The sequence below is a fragment of the Lycium ferocissimum genome, chromosome 8 (assembly GCF_029784015.1).
Source record: "Lycium ferocissimum isolate CSIRO_LF1 chromosome 8, AGI_CSIRO_Lferr_CH_V1, whole genome shotgun sequence".
Classification (NCBI taxonomy): Eukaryota; Viridiplantae; Streptophyta; class Magnoliopsida; order Solanales; family Solanaceae; genus Lycium; species Lycium ferocissimum.
The window spans coordinates 14,324,573-14,347,603 of NC_081349.1; the positions used below are offsets into that span (position 1 = coordinate 14,324,573).

General features: G+C 31.5%; 1 protein-coding gene across 1 annotated transcript; it reads left to right on the top strand.

Annotated features, from left to right (window-relative positions):
* The first annotated feature begins 10,938 nt into the window (after nucleotides 1-10,938).
* Nucleotides 10,939-14,526, top strand: LOC132067315 (uncharacterized). The gene is made up of 4 exons (XM_059460511.1): nucleotides 10,939-11,618; nucleotides 12,990-13,230; nucleotides 13,820-13,937; nucleotides 14,035-14,526. Exons 1-4 carry the CDS (start codon nucleotides 11,056-11,058, stop codon nucleotides 14,124-14,126), a joined length of 1,014 nt encoding a protein of 337 aa, XP_059316494.1. The 5' UTR covers nucleotides 10,939-11,055; the 3' UTR covers nucleotides 14,127-14,526.
* Nucleotides 14,527-23,031: the final 8,505 nt, after the last annotated feature.

The window sequence follows — 23,031 nt, forward strand, 5'->3', positions numbered from 1 at the left end:
TGGAGAGCTTGAACCCTCTTGGAATTGAGAATACGCCATCTCTCTTGAGCCACTTTGCTTTTGCCTTACTTTAAGATTCCTTCGGTTAGCTGCAAGAGCATTTCCTTCCCCTTCTTTGATCGATACACCAGCCATCTGTTTGGCTAGTAGCTCCTATGATGACAACAAATTCTCAAACTCCTCCAAGGATGGTTGTTGAGCCCATCCTTGAATTGATGTAACAAAAGGAATATATTCTGACTTCAAACCACGAATGATAATTCTTCTCATTCGTGCTTCGAAATAGCCTCGTCGGATTTAATAGAGATATTTCGAACATAAGTTTTTAATCTTCAAGAAGTACTCGGAATAGAAAGATTACCTTGAATGGTGTTCGCCAATTCGTTCTCCAAAATCAGGCCGAGCTTCATCCTTTTTGTTGAACAAACGATCAAGGGTCCTCCATATTTCGTGAGCCGATTTACACCTTATAATATGATCAAATAAGCCGGGAGAGATGGACCTCTTCGGATGAACTCCGCCTTGGCATTAATCGTTCCCTTCTTACGTGCATCATTATTTTCCGGTGCGTCGATAGGATTTGTGTTACTCCCATTGACAACTTCCCACAAATTCTCGCCAACAAGGTAGGACTCCAAACAGGTTTTCCATACCTTGTAGTTGGACTGGTTCAATAATTCCATCCCCAGTCCATTAGCACGACCACACACATCCATTTAGAAAAAAACAATTGAATCGACCACTAACCCGATCTTGAAAATATATCCAGAAGCCAACGTATATGGCTATGGCTCTGATACCATGTAGAGAAATATAGCAGAAGAAAAGTAAATCGGAGAAACCTTCTGCTAGCCCAAGATCGTTACTAAGATTGGAAGATTCAACTAAAGAAGAGGAAGCTATGGAAAGGAAAAGTTTACTTGAATTGGCTTGTATTGGTAGTATTAGCTTACAATTGGGGTTGGTTACAAATGACTAAGGGTCACCCCTATTTATAGTTGTGTAGGGATGATTCTAGACATGATCCTATTTAAAAAGATCTAGACAATTCTATCCTCTTCTACAAATATCTAAGATTCTAGATCATCTAGATTTTTCTTAAGTAAACTAAATATCTAAGATATTCCGATATAACCTTCTAGATTATCTTCTAAATATCTATGATATTTATTCTTCCAAAAAATTAACTTTAATATTTCACACATGGACCGATTCTAGAAGGAGATAATTTTACTACTCGAGTTTTCGAACAACTAGATTGCATTGGCCTTTGCAAAAACCTTGAATGAAAGAAGTTTAGAAGCTACCAGAAAATTAAAGGAAATCCTCTGAGAGTTACCTCCAAAAATGGTGAATGGTGTGTACTATTAATATAGTACTAAACTCGGCGTATAGAAATATAAGCAAGTATCAGCCGTTACTGATACCAAGTAGGGAGCAAGTACATTAATGATCGACCAGAATCCTCATTAAGACAGCCATAACTGGCCTTAGAAGCTCGAGCAGTTGATATGAACCTTATATACGACCATTCTCATATGGAAATCATGTACTAAAAATGAAATTAAAAAAATAAGCTAAATTAAGTACGCTTTACACCAAAAAGAGAGAAGAAATAAATTATAGTTCATTCAAAATACAAGAAGCTCTTACATTAGATATTCATGAAATTTATCAAGTACTGCAAAATAAATGGCGAATTCATGAAAGTTACATACGTTAAGTTTGAAGTGTAACTAGATTTATGTAATCTTGATCGAGGCTAGAGATATAAGGACGGACTAACTTCATATATCAGAACTCAGCCAAAACGTGCAACAAATTAAAATATTCACCTGAACTTTTTCGCTTATAAGTTAGTAACTATAGTAGAATCAAAACAAAATCAAAAGAATATAATATTTAGGTGTGTATGACTTAGTTATAATTTCATAATTCTTTGACTGGTGATTAATACAATCTATTAGTTATCAAAAAATATGGAGAGATTTTTACTAATTAGTAAAAGAAGATAAAATGGGCTCTCAATAATACCAAATTAATAATTAGCTATATGGGCATTCTCAAGTGAAACCCATGCACTAGGATGAAATCCAACAAATAAATAAATTTGAGTACGCTTGACACAAACAATGAGAAAAAAAAATAAAAAATCACAGTTCATTCAAAATACAAGGAGCTGTTATATAACACATTCATGGCCTTTATCAAACAATTCAAAATAAATGGTGGATTCTCATTTTGCATTTGAAATGTAACTAGACTTACGTAATCTTGATCGAGGCTAGATAAACAAGGAAGAATCAAGTTCAGATCAAAATACTGAGGACAAAAGTTGCAACAAACCGTTCAATTGAATAAGTTTTGTTTCATAAGTTAGTAACTAGTAACTACACAAGAATCAAAACAAAATCAAAAGAATATGGTATTTAGGTGTACAGTCAGACCTCTCTATAATCTGTGCACCTATGATATAACAAAGACTCTCTATAACGAAATAAGTTTTTTTGGAACCGATTTTTTATATTATATTTTACTTCTCTATAACAAAGATTTCACTTATAACAACTGCAGCCAAATTTATAACAGTACGCTCTTTGTAAAATTATCCCCCATATAACAGCTATCTTTTTTTTTTTTGTAATATAATAATTAACCATCTTTATACAAATAGAACTCCTATGATTACCAACAATAAGTGTAGAGGTTTTGACCAAATATTTGATCATTTAATACACTATTTATGACAAAAATATCATATGAATCTATATATATATATATATATATATATATTCATCATTAAACTATCTTCCTTCGTTATACAAAGTGTGATTAAGCTTAGAATTTGACAACTAAATTTGAAAATTAGATTTTATGCATCTTTTTTGCCTACAACAGCGAAGTATTATTTAAATGGCAATGCTGTTATAGGTGTATAACAACTATTCTCTATAACAGCTAAAAAATTTCGGACCCGATGATGCTGTTATACAAAGGTTTGACTGTGTATGATTTAGTTAAAGTTTTGTAATTCATTGGTGATTAATACAATTTGTAAGTTACCCAAAAAAGTGTAGAGGTTTATATTGATTAGTAAGCGAAGATAGAATGGGCTCTTAATGATATCGACTTAGTAATTAACTTTATTGGCCATTCTCAATTGAAAATCATGCAATAAAATAAAATTCAACAAATAAAATAGTTTGAATACGCTTTATACAGACAATGAGAAGAAAACAATCACAATTCATTCACAATACCAGAGGCTCTTACGTAACACATTCATGACATTTATCTAATAATTCAAATTAAATGAGAATTCATGAAATTTATACATTTTATGTTAGAAGTGTAAATAGACTTACATAATCTTAATCGCGACTAGAGTTACAAGGAAGAACCAACTTCAGTTCAGAATGCTGGGGCCAAAAGGTGCAACAAATAAAAATGTTCCCATGAGTAATTTTTTGTTTGATAAGTTAGTAACTACAAAAGAAGCAAAACAAAGTCAAAAGAATATAATATTTAGGCGAACTATAGTTTTTTAATTCTTTAATTCGCAATTAATAGAATCTGTTAGTTATAAAAAAAAATGTAGAGATATTAAGTAGGGGTGTACATGGACCGGGTTGGTTCGGATTTTTAAACACTAAACCAAACCAATAAAATTCGGGTTTTTCAACCTCGGGTTTTCTCAGGTTATTCGGTTTTCTCGGGTTTTTCGGGTTTTTTTTTTTCTTTTTTTGGAATAGTCTTGATACAAAACATATACACTTTTACTTCAAATATTTCTTTAGTCCTAGTAAGATACAACTATATAATTAAGGTGTTTCTTAAGAAAATAACACAAAATGTGAGAAGAGTGATGACATTGTATTAAAATATTCAACAAAAGATAATAAAATCGGTTAAAATAAATATTGCTAATTAATAAGCCATAAAGAAAATGACCATAATATAAAAATACTAAGTCATGCTAGAATAAGTACGGCTAATAAGTATTAATTACATGACAAAGAAAAAAACTTAAGGTTATGGATTTTCACTCTCTAAACCAATTATGCAAAACTAAAGAATGGATATCCTACATTATTGTCATTCCTAGTGGTAAATTAAGTTTGTATTGAGTTGGTTTTGATTTGGACTTTATTTGAGTTACTAACATCTATAGGATATAAAACTTATTGACATTCAAAATTCTAAGTTCAAGCTTGAATAATATGATAATAGATAAAAAAAAACTAAAAAATATTTATAAATTACATTACAAATAAATTATATAAAATATTTTAAAAGTTGAATACATGTAATGTCGGGTTGGTTTGGTTTGGTTTGACTTCTTTTAGCTAAAACCAAACCAAACCAAGTATGATCGGGGTTTTTTTTGTCAACACCATACCACTAGTCAGGTTTTTTTCTCGGTTTGACTCGATTTATTGGTTTGGTGGGGTTTGTCGGTTTACTCTGTACACCCCTAATATTAAGTGGCAAAGGAATATAAAATGACTCTATAATGCCGACTGATCAATTAATATTTTTATCGGGTCATTCTCAAATGAAAATCATGCAATAGAAAGAAATCCAACGAATAAACTAGTTTGAGTACGTTTTACACAAATAGTGAAAAGAAAACAATCATAGTTCATTTAAGATACAATGAGCTCTTACATAACACATTCATATTGGCACATATTAAACAATTCAAAAATATATAAATGGTGAATTCGTGAAATTTGCACATTTCAAATTTGAAGTGTAACTAGACTTACGTAATCTTGACTGAGGCGAGAGAAATAAGAAAGAACCAACTCCAGTTCAGAATGCTCAGGCCAAAAGATGTTAGGATTTTTTCTAAATTTCCTACCTTATTTGAATTTTATTATAATTGTATTTTACTTCAAAAAGTTTTCTTGGTGAAAAATGACTATTTCATATATATCCTTTTGAGAAGTTTTGCACTTTTATAAATCGAGGATCTTTCTTTCATACAACAACAGAATAATATTCAATATGTAGTCATTAAAGGAGTCTTGTTTAATTAGGGCAGATTATTCTCTGATAGTTTTTATATTCTCTTTTAGTTTTTTGTTTTTCATATGTAGGTCTTTTGACGAAATCCTATTTAATTTATTATGCCTCTTTACTCTTTAGTGTAGTTTTTTATTGTTGTCTGATTTATCATCGTTTAAGGTTTACAAATTATTAATTTTCACATGACGCCTTGTTATTCTACCCAACAAAAGGTGCAACAACTTAAAACCGTTCACTTGAACTATTCTTTGTTTCATAATTTAGTAGCTAGCTACACTAGAACCAAAATATAATATTTAGGTTTGTATAACTTAGCTAAAATTTTGTAACTTTTTTATTGGTGATTAATATAATCCGGTAGTTATCAATGAAAATATGTAGAGGTTTATGTTGATTAGTAAGTGAAGATAAAACGAAGAAAATAGGTAAACAAAGAGGCAAAAAGAAAAAAGAAAAAAGACTAGAAAAAATAATGAAAAAGCAAAATAACTTATAAATGATTAATTAACCCAAAAAAAAAAAAAATTACAAAGAGGCATAAAGGAGGGTGGGGGGGGGGGGGGAAGTAAATGCATAAGATCAACAAATAGGAAAGAAAAATCTAAACATAAATGGCAGATGTTAAATCCCATCACAATCACTTCGAATCTCTTAGCTATTAACCTTTCTAATTTACATTAATAAAAATTTGTTCAACATGAAGTTGGCAACTGTTCCTTAAGAATGCAAATGAAAAAAGGGTTTGTGTTCTCCAAGACCTAAAAATGCAATTAGGGTGTGTGTTTTCGAGATATTCGGGAATCATTTAGTTCCATTTAATACCCACGACGCCATATAACCATTGAAATGCACGAAAATCACGAAAGTTGTTACCACTAGCTTATCCTATAACTTCCCCCCACTTCACAGTCATTATGGATCTGAATACACCATAATACACATGTTACTGTGCTTGTTTTCTACTTAAAAATTCATATCATTGATGTTCTTGATGTTGCTGAAAAACTCAATGAGATTCACTTTTTTTTTTTCCTATCTCTGATTATTTCAATTTAATTTTTCACTTTATTATTTTTACGTTATTTACTTTATATTTGTATCAATAATGGATTAATAAGATTTGGATTAATTACATTGCTGGTGACCCCAATATTAATAATTTAACCGGTTAATTAATAGATGTATATTAAGCTAAATACTGTGCACGTACACATGCATGTAGTCACAAATGAATAAAAGATTAGTAGATAAGAATGCTAATAAGAGTCAACTGTTGGAAAATAATAAGAACATAAATTTCTTCTAATTTCACCCTAATACATTTGGCTGTACGTTGCACCTACAAATGACGACAATGAAAACTTTGGTCGATTGGTAACATGAAAAAAAGGGAAAATATGAAGACAAATAAGTTTTAAAACGTGCTTTCTTTTTTCATTCAATCTATTCCTATTTCAGAATCCTTCAAATGAATATGCACCTAAAATATAATACTCTCATAATAACAATAAATGCTCACCTCTAAAATTGATTTCATGGGACGCTAAGGATTTTTGGTTATAAGATGTAATAACGTGTGACCCAAGTGGCAACACCTTTTTTAATGTTGACCTTAAAAAAGACACACACAAACACAAAATAAATTGTAAAAGCTTTGCCATTGAAAAGTTGATAAAATTGTAACAGCTTTGCCATTGAAAAATTGTAAAATCGGCCTCGATGACATTACTTAATTATCACAATAGTAGTCGACCAGTCGTATCTAACTAAATATTACTGAGAGTGGCTGTTGCATTATTTATTCCATTGATTAATACTTCTAAATGATGGTCTTCGTATTTTACTCATTTTCCTTCCATTCCCTCTTTATTTAAAATTTACTCGAAAATTCTAATTTTAATATTAAAATAAAAAGTTGTAGGTGCTTAATTTATTAAGTAAAACAGTTTAGCCGGTGACAATATTTTTCAAGTTTAGTTAAACTACAAATATATTAATTTTTATAATATACATTAATTGATAATTTTAAACAAAATGAAATGTAATACATTTAATCGAGTAATTATGCTAATAATGTAAAAAAAATATTTTGAGACAAAAGAACTTAGGTAATTCTAAAATTCTTTATTACATTACATAAGACTGATTTCTTATCTAAAGCAGCAAATAGAGTACGGTAACATTTCCCGTTGATTTATTCGGACACTTGACCTATTATCGCTCTGAATTATCCACTATTTTCAAGGACAAGCAAAATAAAAAAAGTTGAACCCTTCAATATTTTAAACCTGATTCTACAATATTACCGTTCGTGATGTATATAAAATATTCTTTATTTATTATATGCTCTTTAATAACCCATTAGCGGGAAAAGGACGCGCGCCTCGAGAATCACCCATAACGTTACAATTTATTAACCACTCATAAATCGCCACGTAGCTACCTTCATAGCTGTCACCCAGCTTCACCAAACCCGTATTTGTTCCACCCAGCGTATATTAGCATCAGTCAAATCACGTGTTTATTTTTTTGTTTTACACGTCAGTCCAATTTATGTGCGCGTTTCTTTTAATGCAATACCGAAAAATATCACCTCCTTATATATAAACTAGATGGTATTGTATAACTTTAGATTATAGTGCGTACATGTGTATGTAGTTGTGTTTGAATAGTGATTATATATATATATATATATATATATATATATATATATATATATATATATATATATATATATATATTATGTTAAAACACGATTAATATAAGGGAAAAGTGTTAAACACACTCTAACTTTGGCGAAATTGCTATAACACACCTCGACTTTGCGGGAGTCCTATGACCCCCCTGGACTATTTTTTTGTGTATTATTGAGGGTATTATTGGTGGCGTGGACTGATAATACGATATTGAAGGACTTCACTTTTTTGTCCACGTCGCTGATAATACCCTCATAATACACAAAAAATAGTCGGGGGGGTCATGGACTCCCAAGTTGGAGTGTGTTATAGCGATTTTGGCCAAAGTTGAGTGTGTTTTGAATACTTCTCCTTAATATAACATTGTAGTTTGTCTTTCTTGTATCTAAAACTTTATTATATTAATGTTTTATACTGAATACAAAATCGGCAAATTTATTAATAGTTTTTAAAAGAAGACTTGTTTAAAAAGAAACTATTTTCCTCTCTTTGAGATAAAGCAATAGCGATATTTAAAGCGTGATTGATCTTTCAATTTTAATTCGATTAATTTAAAGGTGTAAAATACTTATTATTTTTAATCAAATTTTGATTTGGATAATTCAAATTCAAATTATTACATTAATTTTACATGTTTAAAACGAAACAATGTAGAAATTGATTTTCTATTTAAACGAAGAAATACTATTTTTTAATTTTTGGTAAATATTCTACGGTTTAGCTCATTCTTGTCATGTTGTCTTTTGCATGATTTTTTTAAGAAAACGTCGATTAGAATTATAATTTGACATTTACCTTATTCATTATTTGATCTCCATTTGATTTTTTTTTTACGACATTAATCTCTTTTCACATTTATTAGAGTAAGAATAAAAATAAAAAAGTAATTAAATTTTATTTTATTTTAAAATATAAATATTTTAAGTATATTTATTTTAGTAAACATAACAAATAAATGACATGGCGAAATAGCAAAAAAAAAAAAAAAGAAAGAAAATTGTATGGTTTGACTACTTAACCTTTTGAAGAAAAACAATTTATTTCTTTCTCACTAATGGATTGATCTGAAATGACAATGAATCCATCATTATTGAGTTAATGAGATACTTTGGAAATTATATGAATATTGTTTGATTTTTTAATATGGGATGCACTTTTTTTTTTTTTTGACATTATTAATTTGCACTATTTTTATGCATATATATATATATATATATACACACACACTATGTTCAAAACACGATTAATATAACATTGTAGTTTGTCTTTCAATATCTAAAACTTTATTATATTAGTGTTTGCTACGAATACAAAGTCTGCACTTTTTTTTTTTAACATTATATTTTTTTAATATGGGGTTCACTTTTTTTTTATATTGCTTGATTTTGTTAATATGGGGTCCACTTTTTTTTCTTCCTTTTTTTTTTTTTTTTTGTATTGCTCGGTTTTATTTAGTATGGGGCCCACACCCCTTTTTTTTTTTTTAAGGGACAACGGACGACGAAGCATGGGTCTAAACCCATGCTTTATATGATTTTTTTTTTTTTTTACATTGCTTGGTGTTGTTTAGTATGGGGCCCACCCTTTTGGACATTATTAGTTTGCACTATTTTTATGCATATATATATTCAAAACACGATTAATATAACATTGTAGTTTGTGTTCCGTATCTAAAACTTTATTATATTAGTGTTTTACTACGAATACAAAGTTTACACTTTTTTTTTTTTACATTGTTTGTTTTTTAATATGGGATTCACTTATATATATTCAAAACATGATTAATATAACATTATAGTTTGTGCTTTCCGTATCTAAAACTTTATTATATTAGTGTTTGCTACGAATACAAAGTTTACACCCTTTTTTTTTTACATTGTTTGTTTTTTAATATGAGATTCACTTTTTTTTTATATTCTTGATTTTGTTAATACGGGATCCACTTTTATATATATATATATATATATATATATATATATATATATATATATATTCAAAACACGATTAATATAACATTGTAGTTTGTCTTTCCGTATCTAAAACTTTATTATATTAGTGTTTCTTACGAATACAAAGTTTACACTTTTTTTTTTTTACATTGTTTGTTTTTTTTTTAATATAGGATTCACTTATATATATTAAAACACGATTAATATAACATTGTAGTTTGTGCTCCGTATCTAAAACTTTATTATATTAGTGTTTCTACGAATACAAAGTTTACACTTTTTTTTTACATTGTTTGTTTTTTTAATATGGGATTCACTTTTTTTTATTCTTGATTTTGTTAATACGGGATCCACTTTTTTTTTAGTGAGTTTGGAGATGGTGGGTTCCACTTTTTTTTTACTTTTTTTTTTTTAATATTGGTTGGTGCTTTTTTTTTTTAATATTGATTGGTGTTTTTTTTTTTTTTTAATATTGATTGGTGTTAATATGAGGACCGTGACTTTTTTTTTTTTTTTTTTTTTTTTTTTTTTTGTTGCCTAACGGACGACGAAGCATGGGTTAAAACCCATGCTTCTATATAGTAGTATATTGCTTGATTTTGTTAATACGGGATCCACTTTTTTTTTTCCGTGAGTTTGGAGATGGTGGGTTCCACCTTTTTTTTTTTTTTTAATATTGGTTGGTGCTTTTTTTTTTTTAATATTGATTGGTGTTTTTTTTTTTTTTTTTAATATTGATTGGTGTTAATATGAGGACCACACTTTTTTTTTATTTTTTATTTCCTAACGGACGACGAAGCATGGGTTAAAACCCATGCTTCTATATAGTAGTAAAATAATTTAAAAATAATTTAACTTTATAAAATAATTTTCAGCCTCATACACATTTAAGACTTATTTTGTATCATAAATTTCAAAAGGCTTCTTTTTTTTAAAAAACTCCGTGCGTTGTTAAATAGTGCCACATAAATGAGACGGGAGGAGTATTAATTAGGAGAGATATTTGATTAACTTTATCTTTATTTATATCTAAGTTATAAACTCTTCTTTAAATATTTACTCTATTTGTATCATCTAAATTAATGATAAAATTTTTCTAAATATAAAATAAAAAATAACTAATTATACTTTAAATTTCTAAAACGATAAATAATTGAAGGCAACTATTAAGTAGCAAATGGAAACATTTCCCATATTTATTCCACCCAGCGCACACTAGCACCAGTCAATACTAAATGCACACGCTCATTGGTCCACGTGTCCCAACACTTTCAACATCCGTAAAATCTAGCCGTTTGCCCTAAGCTCTCTCCTTTTCCCCTCACTTTCTGTTTCCAAAAACAAAAATCAAAAAAAAAATAAAAAATTCTCTGCAAAAAATGGGAAAACTCATCTGTGACTCAACAACATCATCACCAGTGATTCCATGGCGAGATCCAACCCTTGATTCCACCGTTGACCATTCATCTTCACCGTTGACCACCACCACAACCGTTGACTCCACCTCATGGGAAAACGTGTCATCTTTAGAAGACCAACAAAAAAAACACTTAATAAAAATCCAATCCAAAGGTGTGTTATGGAAACACCCATTAGATCAGAACCGTTCATTAGTTTTCCGTTTAAGTCACGGTGGTGAAGTGGAATCAGACGGTAACTGTTTATTTACTGCATGTGGTAAATCAATTGGGTTAACAAAAACGGTGTCGTATGCTAAAGATTTGAGGAAAAGGAGTGTAAAGAGATTCTTGGAAGATCTTGGATGTGTTAGTAATGAAGAGAAAGAAATGATAGAAAATGCAATTAAGAATATGTATTGTCCAGATATGAAATGTGGTTGGGGTATACATGTTGTTCAAGAAATGAAAATGTTAGCTAAGAAAGATGATAGAGAGAATCTTGATTTGGCTATTAATGAACTTGTTCAGCTAGGGATGCAAAGGTAATTTCCTAATTATTTTTGTTAGATCTGGGTAATAAAGTTTAGATCTGATTGATTCTATGTGATTAGGTGCAATTAATTTAATTTTTTTTTTTTTTTTTAATTAATCAACTATGTTTCATTCCCCAAAATCTGTTATTTTATGTGAATATTTATTTACCTTCAAGTGAGATTTTTGTCATGCATTTCTTTCCTATGAATTTCTTTCCTTTACTTAGGGCCAGTTTGGCCATGAGCATTGTGAGTATTTGAAAAAAGTAGCTTTTATTTTCAAAGTGAAAAGTGGTATTTGGAAATTGGAGTTGTGTTTGGCCATGAATACAAATTTGGAGTTGTTTTTGAATAGAAGATGTTATCTAAGAAGGATGGGAAAACATGGAATTAGCTACAGAATTTGTCGGTAATCCTAGCTAAATGGATTTTCTTCTAATTCGTCGCTAAATGGGAATATGGGATCAGCCATGGGATTTTGGCTGTTTCGCTACGGAATTTTGTCTGTCGCTAATTCCTTGTTTCCTACTATATCACTCAATCCGGATAATTTGTTAAGGTTACAGTATAGTAGTGAAGATTGTAGGAAAACATATACGTGCAAATGAGTTATTGTTATGTGATTTCGCCTCCTGTGGTTAGTTTTTGACATCCAGGAAATATGTGATTGTATTTATTTCCTTTAATATCACTCAATTTGGATAGTCTGTTTAGGTTACAGTAGGGAAGATTGTGGGAAAACATATAGTTGCAATTTCTTTCATTTTTCTTTCTCCCACTGGTACAATTTAGGTGATATAGTTCGGATTTTGAGAGTTAAACAAAAAACAAATCTTTGACCGCGATTGATTCGTGTGCCCTTTAAATATTTTAAATTGTTAATTATTGTGTCTTATAGTAATTTTTATGCAGTTTCTAAATATGTAAAATTATTTTTCAAAAAAACTTAAAGAGTGTATGTATGAATTAACGGTCAAAATAAAAAGTTTGACTCTCGAAATCCGAATTGGCACAAAGGGAGTATTTTTCTTTTAATCAATCAACTATGTCTTATTCCCTAAATCAGTTATTGTTATGTGAATCCTTATTTTAACTTGAATTGAGATTTTTATCATGCATTTCGCCATAGAGAATGGTTTTCTTCCATTTTCTTGTTTTTTTTGAAGTGAGAATTTCTTTTATCTGCAACTCATTTGATAATTAGGAGTCAAAAAAGAAGTCAAAACTCTGTTTGCTAGGTTTTCAGCGCTCTCTGTATCTGCCTTTTCTTTTTCTTGTATGGGTGAAGCCGTGAAGATGCTATCAATTGTACAAATTGATTGAGTTGCTTTTACTAGTATTTTTTGTTTTTTGATTTTACTTTTGTGGTTGACATTGAAGAGAATTGGCTGCTGAGTCTATATACAAAGAGAGGTGCATAGCTGTGGATGATGGGCCAAGTTGGGCCAAGTACATGTCGATCTCTGGTTCACCTGATGACGAATATGATATCATCACTTTGCAGTATACTGAGGAAGGTTTATTAACTGTAGATGAGAATATTGATGGTCATGCGGCTGCATTTGGAGACGATATAGCTATTGAGTGCCTTGCAACTGAGTTTAAAAGAGAGATCTTTGTGGTAAGAAAATCATCCTCTTTAGCATGACAATTGCTTTCTCTTGAATAATTGCAATGATAAGGTTTCACAATCACTCTGAAGGTGCAACAGTATGCTATGTATTAGTTTTGTTTCTATTTCCGAATGGTGCTATGTTTGTCGGGCTTTTCCTCTATGAAGCTGCATAGTTAAATTTTCCAAGGACTGTGTAATGAGAGCAATAAGTGAAGATAGTCCATAAGAACAATGCTAAATTAAAGTAGGATATTTCAAGAAGATAATTTTTCTAGTGGACGTCCCCATTCCTATTTCAATTTGGGATGACAAAAATGTGTCTATCGAGAAAAGCGGGTTTGTTTTCATAGGTTTTTTGTTTTTGTTTTTTTTTTTTTTTTTTTTTTTGTTTTTGTGTGTGCGATAAATAGGGAAAGATCCCACAAGGTTGATAGATTATGCAAGTTCATTTCTCAACTCCTATGTTCCGTATTTTTGCATTGGTTTGTCCTTGTCATGATTCTCTTTGTTGCTCACATTTCTCAATTTGTGTGATATTGAAGTGTTAATCAAACAATTCTTTTCCTAAGTTTTCGTATTGGTATAAAATTTATAGGTGCAAGCTCATGGATCTGATGCAATGGTTGATGAAGAAAATTGTGTCTTCTTTCTCCCGCATCGTCCAAGATGTGAAATATGCGAACCCCCTTTCTTCCTTTTCATGAAAGGAACAGGTAAATGAAAGATCCGACTGCTTTCATACTGCTAAGGTTTTATGTTTATTTACTTCCATGTCTGAGATTGTGAACGGAAATACTTTGGTAATTGCAGGTTGGTGTGGTGCTGGGGCTGATCATTATGAGCCTCTTATTGCTACTCCGTCACCTTATGTTTCCCAGGAGAAGGTAGCGTTGGTACTATAGTTCATTAGTTGGGGGGTATTCTTGTGGTTAGAGAGGTAGTCGCAGTCATTCAAAGAGAACTATTTCTCCCCCGGACTCTTTGTTTTTTCATTGGAAAGATGTTCCTGATTCTTTTCTAGGGTAAAGGAGGCAGGTGTCCAATTGGGACATCATTTTTTTGTCGAAAGAGGGTATGTAGGATTTGGTCTATTTGAAGTCCATCAGGCAGGTGCTGTATTTCAGGCGCCTTTAGTTTGGTTATAGTTAGTTATGTTGCCGGCTCCTTTTGTTGTGCATTTTTTGAGGCTAGTTGTAGTTTGCTGCTGGGTACTATTCTTTTAAGAACTGGAATAGTACACTTGTTTTGTTGTAACTCATGCTGAATTCCTATCTCAAGAAGGAAATGTCTTCTCTGGATTCATTGCAAGTGCAAATTTCCCAGCCAGTTGGTTCTTTGTTACTTTTCTTTCTTTTTCTCTTTTAGTTTTGTTAAATTTGATTTGAGCACCGTTAAGTATCTTACTGAACGGTTACTTGCGTCTTGTTTTTCCTTTGCTTTGCGCTCTCTCTCTCTCTCTCTCTCTCTCTATATATATATATATATATATGGGAAAAGGGTCAAAAATACCCCTCTACTTTGGAAAAAGGGCTAAAAATATCCTCCGAACTTATTTTGGGTCAAAAATACCCCTCCCGTCCTTAAAGTTTTTAAATATACCCCTGCCTTGACGGAAATTATTATTAAAATAACCCGAAATCATTCTTTAATACATTAATCATTTAAACCCGACCGAATAACTAATAACCCATAAGATCTCCTTATTCCCCCAATACGTAGGTATGAAGCTTGAGAGAGTTGGGGGAATAAGGGGGATCTTATGGGTTATTATTTGGTTGGGTCGGGTTTAAATGATGGAGCTGGGTTTAAATAATGAATTTGGGTTATTTTAGCGGATAATTTCCGTCAAGGCAAAGTATATTTGAAAACTTTAAGGACGAGAGGGGTATTTTTGACCCAAAATAAGTTTGGAGGATATTTTTAGCCCTTTTTCTAAAGTAGAGGGGTATTTTTGACCCTTTTCCCTATATATATATATACCATCGTTGTATTGAAAGTGAAAAACTATAGCTGTGATTTGTTACCGTTATGAGTTGTGAGACACTAAACTCCTTGGTTTCTCATCAAGCATGACCCGCTGAAAATTACATGTTTTGTTTTCGTCAAAGAAAAGTACTTATAACGTAGCACTATGTGAATGAGTCGTGAGACATACCTGAAAGTCATTGGTTTCTCATCAAGCCTGTCCTACTGAAAATAACATGCTTTGTTTTCGTCAAAGAAAATTACTTATAACGTAGTACTATCTCAAAATACATTTAACAAGGGAAACATTTGTAAGAAAGTACATTTGGCATATAATATTAGTAGAAACTTGATGAAGTGTCAAATTGAGTGAGACACTGTTAACATGAAAAAATATTTGAGGTTTGAGTTTCAGATGAAAAATCAAAGCCATCTACAGTGAAGGTTGAAGGGCATTTTAAAAGCCATTAAAGGCTGCAATAGACTCGACACGGTCTTTGACTTGGCTACTTGCTTTACTACTTTACTTTCATATACTTGCATTACTCGTCTTGATGGATTAACATGTAAAGCGTTATTTAAGAGAGCATTCCGAACTTTGTCAACTCTTAATTAAGCGCAGAGTTTTATCAGAGTTTTCTCCTCTGTGATCTTTTATGGACCGTAAGATAAAATGTCGGCTAGAATGTATGCTATTGTGCTACTGAATCCGAATTCGTGCTCCCTCTGTTCCAAGTTATGTAGGATACCTCGCTTTTTAATCTATCTAAAAAAGAATGACATTTTTATAACAACAACAATATACCCAATGTAATCCTATAAGTGGAGTCAGGGAGGGTAGAGTGTATGCAGACTTAACTCTACCTTAGTAGGTAGAGAGGTTATTTCCGATAGACCCTTGGTTCAAGTAAAGCAGACATACGACTATAAGAATGATATTTTTTTGTTTAGAAGAAAGTTTAATTAACTAAGAACTTTCTTTTATTCATAATGAAATGATTGCAACCATATAAATGTCTGACGTGTTTTATTATAAATTTTAGATTTTTTTTTTTTATACTTCGTCCCAAGTCAAGCACTGGCACGTAAATTAGAACCGGGTGAGTATTAAGGTATCGACAAAGTAAAGTTTGATTTTCATATACAGTCGAACCCTTTTTTAAGAGCTTTGGTCGTCTGGGTCACTTTTTTCCTCTAATGATGACATACGCCTATAACATCTGTCAATATTTTGGCCTTATTCTATTTTTATGGACGGAAATTACTTTACAAAATCTTTTTTTTTTTTTTTTTACATATTCATGTTGTAAAAGATCAACAGTATTATTTAAAACATAAAATCTCAACTAGCAATTTTGTTTTCCATTCGCGTTACCTGATATATATTTGAGGAACGCTTTTATAGATTACAAAGAAGGTATCGGTATAATGATGATTATTAATTTTATAGGTTAAAAATCTGTTATAGAAGGGTAAATAAAAAATCGACTTCCAAAAAAATTTGTCATTAATGATGAAATATTCTCATAGAAGGTAGCTCTTATAGAGAGAGGTCTGACGGTACTATTAACTAGTACATACATGCAACATAGCAATTGTATTTCTGAGATGTTGCACTCGAAATTAGAGTTTTTAGTGGTGGAAAGTCGTGAAAATATCAATTTGATTTTCAAAAAGTTGGTTGTCGTATTACAAAATTGCATTATTTCCAAGGTAAATGTATAACAGTACTACTAGCGCAAACCAAGCCCAACCTAGGTCGCTGATTGATTGTTGTTTTTGTTGGATATTTTTTGCAAATATGCAATTGGAACAAAAGTAATAACATCCGGTAGACTTTATAAATTATTTCACACTGCGTAGCCATCAACATATATCAATTGGTAGCATTAAATGCTATATCGGTTGTATTGCCTACTTTATCAGTTAATAAACGTTTCTGATTTATCTTTCGAGTCGTATCATTATGTTATGTCTCTTCATTTTTCTCTTTAATTTCTAAGTTATGATTCGCTAGGTGTGGGCTATAGACATCGGGTGTCGGTCACAACTCGTCCTATTTTGGTGTGGGACAAAAAACCTAGCCCAAAACACTTTCAAAATTTCTCAAAGGCATAAATAAAATTGTTGCACGTTGTTCACAAAAGAATAACTACCATGCATGTTTGTGCCGGAGAAGATTTCATTATCATGTAACCCTTCTCATTTCATATTTAAACTTCTACCAAAAAGACAAAGCATAATCATGATTAGCATACCAAATAATTTTCCTTATTTCAGTGAGTTTCTATACTATTGATTACGATGGATCATGTAATTAAATTCTATTACATCACTATTAGGAAAGTGATTTTCTAAGACAAAAAAATCAAACTGATTCTTTTTATCAAACCATCACGAATAAATCACTTACTAATATTCTCAAATTCATTTTTCAGATTGCATTACTTTAAATTACCAATACAGAATAATCCTCAAAATTTTAGATAGTTCAACAAATGGAACATGTATTTGTACAAGTGCTACAACTCGTTATAGATCTATTTAGATAATTAGCAATGACGAAGGCCTACTTTACTTTGATTTTCTTTATTTGTTTGATTCTCATCACAAACTGACATCTCTCTCCACTATTCCTCGCGTTGAAAATTGACGTTCTTAGTTGGGAACATGCCTCTCTATACATGCGTAACACCTAATTTGAAATCTTAACCAGAAACTATATATTTTGTTATTCGAATAAATTAACATTTGGAATTTTGACATATAAATATATGTTTAGACTAATGCCTTTTCAAAGAACTACTAATTCCAAGAAACCTGTTACACTAAAAGCTTATTATCATAATAATCTATCTGATATTTGGAAGTCACTGATCCGACTAATCTATATTGTGTTGCATAAGGCCTATCAAAAGGGGGAGGTACTCCCTGTCAGAAATTTTTCCCATTAGGCCTCGCAAACCTCAGACTTCTGATTAAGAGTGAAAAGATCTCTTCCATCCCACTACATCTCTAAGTGATGATGAATACCAACTAATAATTTTATTTTTCAGGATATACTATAAGCTAGCTGATTTTATTTTTCAACCAATACCAACTAATTTGACTACCTAAATCTTAAAACATTTTTTCTAACCATTTTTATGCTTTGTAACTAAATTTGTTTTGATTTTTTATGAGGTCGCAGAGTGTGGAAATTATATTGAAGGAGCATGTCAGTGACGACCATGCAACGATAATTGGAGGGATTGAGGGGATTATTGCATGGGATATACAATATATTGTTTATATGGACGTTGCTTATGTGTTCACAATCTGCGTGGGATTTAGACCAATATTTGCAAATACTCCAATTATATCTCTTGGAAAAATATCTTAATTAGGTGTCTATAATTATTGCACGAGGTTATGTGGCGTTCTGTTCGTATTTGGTTTGATATTCGAGAGAAATTATATTTTTAAAATATTGCTTGTTTATTTTGACCCTTTATTCTACTTTTAATTATATTAACATAAAGATAAATCACTTCTTTTTTGTTTTATACATTAACTTATTAAATCATGTTAATTAATCATCGTGTGGAGCTCTGTAGATTTCTTACCTTTATCTACGTTAATTACAAATCTAAAGTACTGCCTAAGGTGTTGTTGCAACTAAGTGAAGGAGACATGACAAAGACACTACAAGAAAAAAAAATATTTGGCAACAGTATTATTTTTGTTATCATAGATTGATTATTGTTGCAAAAATTACTTTGACAACAATTTTTTTTGTTGTATAAATTTTTCTTAACTACCGTCATGTTAACAACGCAACAACTTTTTTTTTTTTGTTGACAAAAGTACTTTTTGCAACAATAATCAATATTATGGCAATAAAATTAAATTTTTTGGCAACAAAAAAGTTCATTTGCCAACAATAAAACTAAGTTATTGTCAAATATTAAATTTTTTGTTATCATTTCTATACTTTCTTTATAGTGAGAGTTTGATATAATTTGATCTACTTAAAACTCCTTTGTCTCATCAAGCATCTAAAAGTCCCAATGAAAATAACATGCTTTGTTTTCATCGAAGAAAGTACTTAAAAACGTTGTACTATCCATAAATACATTCAACAAGGAGGACATTTGTAAGAAAGAAATTTTGGCAGATCATTGTTCAGATATGCTTGTCTAAAAGCACCACAGAGAAGCATTTTACTGCACGTGTCAGCTTTAACCTGAATATATTATATGAAGAGAAGGTCATAATTAAAAACTAAAGCAAAAGTAGCAATCAACGATCGATAAAGTTGATAACAAGCTAATGAACTAGAGCCACCTTTAAATTTTTGGAACTGAAAAGTAGAAATTTAGTGAGACCCCAATACAAATGTTATATCACTGTTAACATGAAAAGTAAGTATATGTGGTTTGAATTTCGAGTTCGGAACTTTTTTAACCCAAAAAATAACTTTTGAAACCAAACTAACTCTTTTGAAAAAAAAAAAAAAGAAGAACCAAACTACATTTCACGCACAGAATCTGTGCGTGAAAGGGCCAAAATGTACATTTACACTTCGGTCCTTTCACGCATAGAATCTGTGTGTGAAATCCTCTTTCCCCCAACCCCAACCTTTATTCTTTGGAAATCAAACTCAAAATTAAGCTTTTTTTCGTACTTTGACCGAAGATTAGTCACGTTTCAAAACACCGGAATATAAATATTTTATATAGAACTTAAAATTTTTTTAGCGTAAAATAATGTCGGCTCATTACATCAAGTATACATGTATGTTTGGATCGTCGTTTAGGAGTTGTAAAGTGCCTCGAAGTAAATTTGGAAACTTGTTATCTTTAAGTTTTAGGGGTTGTAAACTTGTATTTACATCTTATGCTTGATTTGACTACACGCCATGCATGCCAATTTCAGCTTTTTTATCTCACATAAAGGACCGATTCGACAATACATCATGCATGCCAATTTTAGCTTTTTAATGACACATAATGGACCGATTTGACAATACATTCATGCACGCCAATTTCAGTTTTTTTATGACACATAAAGAACCGATTTGGCAATACATCATGCATGCCAATTTCAGATTTTTTATGACACATAAAGGACCGATTTGACAATACAATGATGCATTATTTGACCGTTTTAATAGACATTAATTCATATTGCGCAACATTTCAATGCACAATACAAGTGTATTTATACCTCATGCTTGATTTGACTACACGTTATGCATGTCAATTTCAGCTTTTTTATCACACATAAGGGACTGATTTGACAATACAATGCACGAAATGACGAAAATAGTAATTATTGCGCAACATTTCAATGCACAATAGGGGTCAATATGAATCTATTTAAGAAGAATTTTGGATGAGGTAAAAACTCATCCATTTCATAAGTTTAAGTCTCTTAAGTCATTCAAAAAAACCTCTCTTAAATCATTCAAAAAAAAAAAAATCAAACTTCATACAAAAAATGGCTCTAGATATTTCATCAGTTAGGGTTTCACTATATTGGGATGGTATTATCCTTGATGACAATAGTACAGTTCGTTACAATAAAAGACCAAAAGTTCATGTTAAATGTCCACTTGAAATGTCTTATGAATCACTAGTCACTTACATACATGAAAAAACGAACATTAGTCCAGATGAGTATGAAATCTCTATAACAGGCAGATATCCACAATCAGTTTCTCATGGGATAGTGCTTTATGATATACACTATATCAATGATGATGATTCTTTAAGGAATTATTTGAATGCGCCAAAAGAATATAAACATTTAGTCGCCATTAATGTTCTTGAGATGTATGTTAAAAAGATACCCCGAGAGGTCCCTTAAAAACAGCCTAGTCAAGTTAACACTTATGGGGATATTAGTTCTTACGGGGACATTTTGAGTGGCTAGGTGCCGCTGGAAAATCTAACCCAACAATTTAATCAAACTTGGTAAATATGCATTCTTATATTATTATTATTATGTGTAGTAGCACGTGTTTATTGTATGTATTTGTAAATAATCATTTCAAAATCTTTGTAGGGGTTATAGACCTGATACGAGTAATATTGGGCAATCATCTCAATTTAGTGGAGCAGCTCATTATTATCAAAACTCTCAGTTCAGTGGAGCTGATTATTATAATAATTCTCAGTTCGGTGCAGCTGATTATTATCAAAACTCGCCAGTGGTACCAACTGTGGATGTTGGGCAGTCCTCTCAGTTTGGTGGAGTTGATCATTCTCCACACCATGCTCATTCTCAATATGTGTAGGTTCATCACCTTGATGTTAAATAATTAATATATATATATATATATATATATATATATATATATATATATATATATATATATATATATATATATATTTGAATTTGAAATTTAACATATGCTTTTTATCGTGTAGGAGGAGACCTTTCTTAGATGGCACCGATTGTCCAAGTTATGTGGATACATCAGAGAGTGATGGCGACGAACCAGCTAATAATGCGGAGGTAACCGATGATGAAGATAGCGAAGGGGATGAAGAAGATACACATTTTAGTCCCCCGAACCAACCAGAACCAGCTCACCACCACGTACCACCTCGATGGCGGAAAACTCGATTCTTGACACCCAATGCGGTGGCGTTCACGACTATATTCCATATCTTGACAGTCTACAAGGTCGTGAGGATGCATTTGTCTTCACAAGAGATGATGATCAAAGTCGCCAAAAAAAGTGGATTGAACCAAAAATCTCATGACTGATGAATGCGTCCTTGCAAAAGGAATGATGTTCGCATCAAAAAAGGCGTTGCAACGGGCTGTCAAAATTTATTTTATAAAGGATATGGGGGAGTTTAAGGTTGATGACTCAAACAAATCGGTATGGAGGCTAGTTTGTAAGCGAAAGACTCAAGGCTGTCGGTGGTTGTTTCGGGGAATTGTTAAGCCTGATGGTCCGTGGGAAATCACAAAATTCCACCCAAAGCACACTTGTGATATGGGACAAAGTCGAGCAAATCATTTTATTTTAGATATAAATTTGATTGCTCATGTGTTACTTAAAGACATTGAGGAAACTCCAAGGTAACTTATCTGACCTAGTATATTATATATCTTATAGCAATTAAAATATCATTGCTAAATGTTGTTTGTTTAAACTTATGTAGGATGCCCATCAAAACTTGTATTAGCATGATCCACTCCAAATATGGTAAAACCATAAGCAAGAGAAAGGGATTTCTCGGGCATAGCTCGGGCGTAGATGTGCTTTTGAGATGATCTTTGGAACTTCGGAATCCTCTTTTCGGGCGTTGCCAGGGTATATGGAGGCTGTACAACATGCTAATCTTGGCACTGTTGTACAGTGGCGGCTTTTAGAGGGCAGAATTTTCGACTTCATCTTTTGGGCATTCAAACCAAGTATTGATGGTTTTGCTCACTACCGGAATGTGACATCGATAGATGGGATGCATGTATATGGTCGATATGACAAGCTCCTAATTGCAGTAGGTATGGATGCCAATGGGTCAATATTTCCTCTTGCTTTTGCAATTGCTGCCAACGAGAGAAACAAGACATGGGGGATGTTTTTGACTCATCTGAAGACTCATATTATTAGGGGTCGTCAGGGCATATGTGTCCTATCGGATCGTCATAAAGGCATATTGCACAATATGCGTACTCTAGAAGGATAGCAACCTCCACATGCTTACCATCGATATTGTTTAAGGTACTTAAAGGCTAATTTGCAAACAAAGTTTGGAAATGGCACTGTAAACAAATTGATGTGGGGGCCTGCGATGCAGCATCAACGAGGAATATGGGCTACAAAAATGGAGCTGCTAAGGG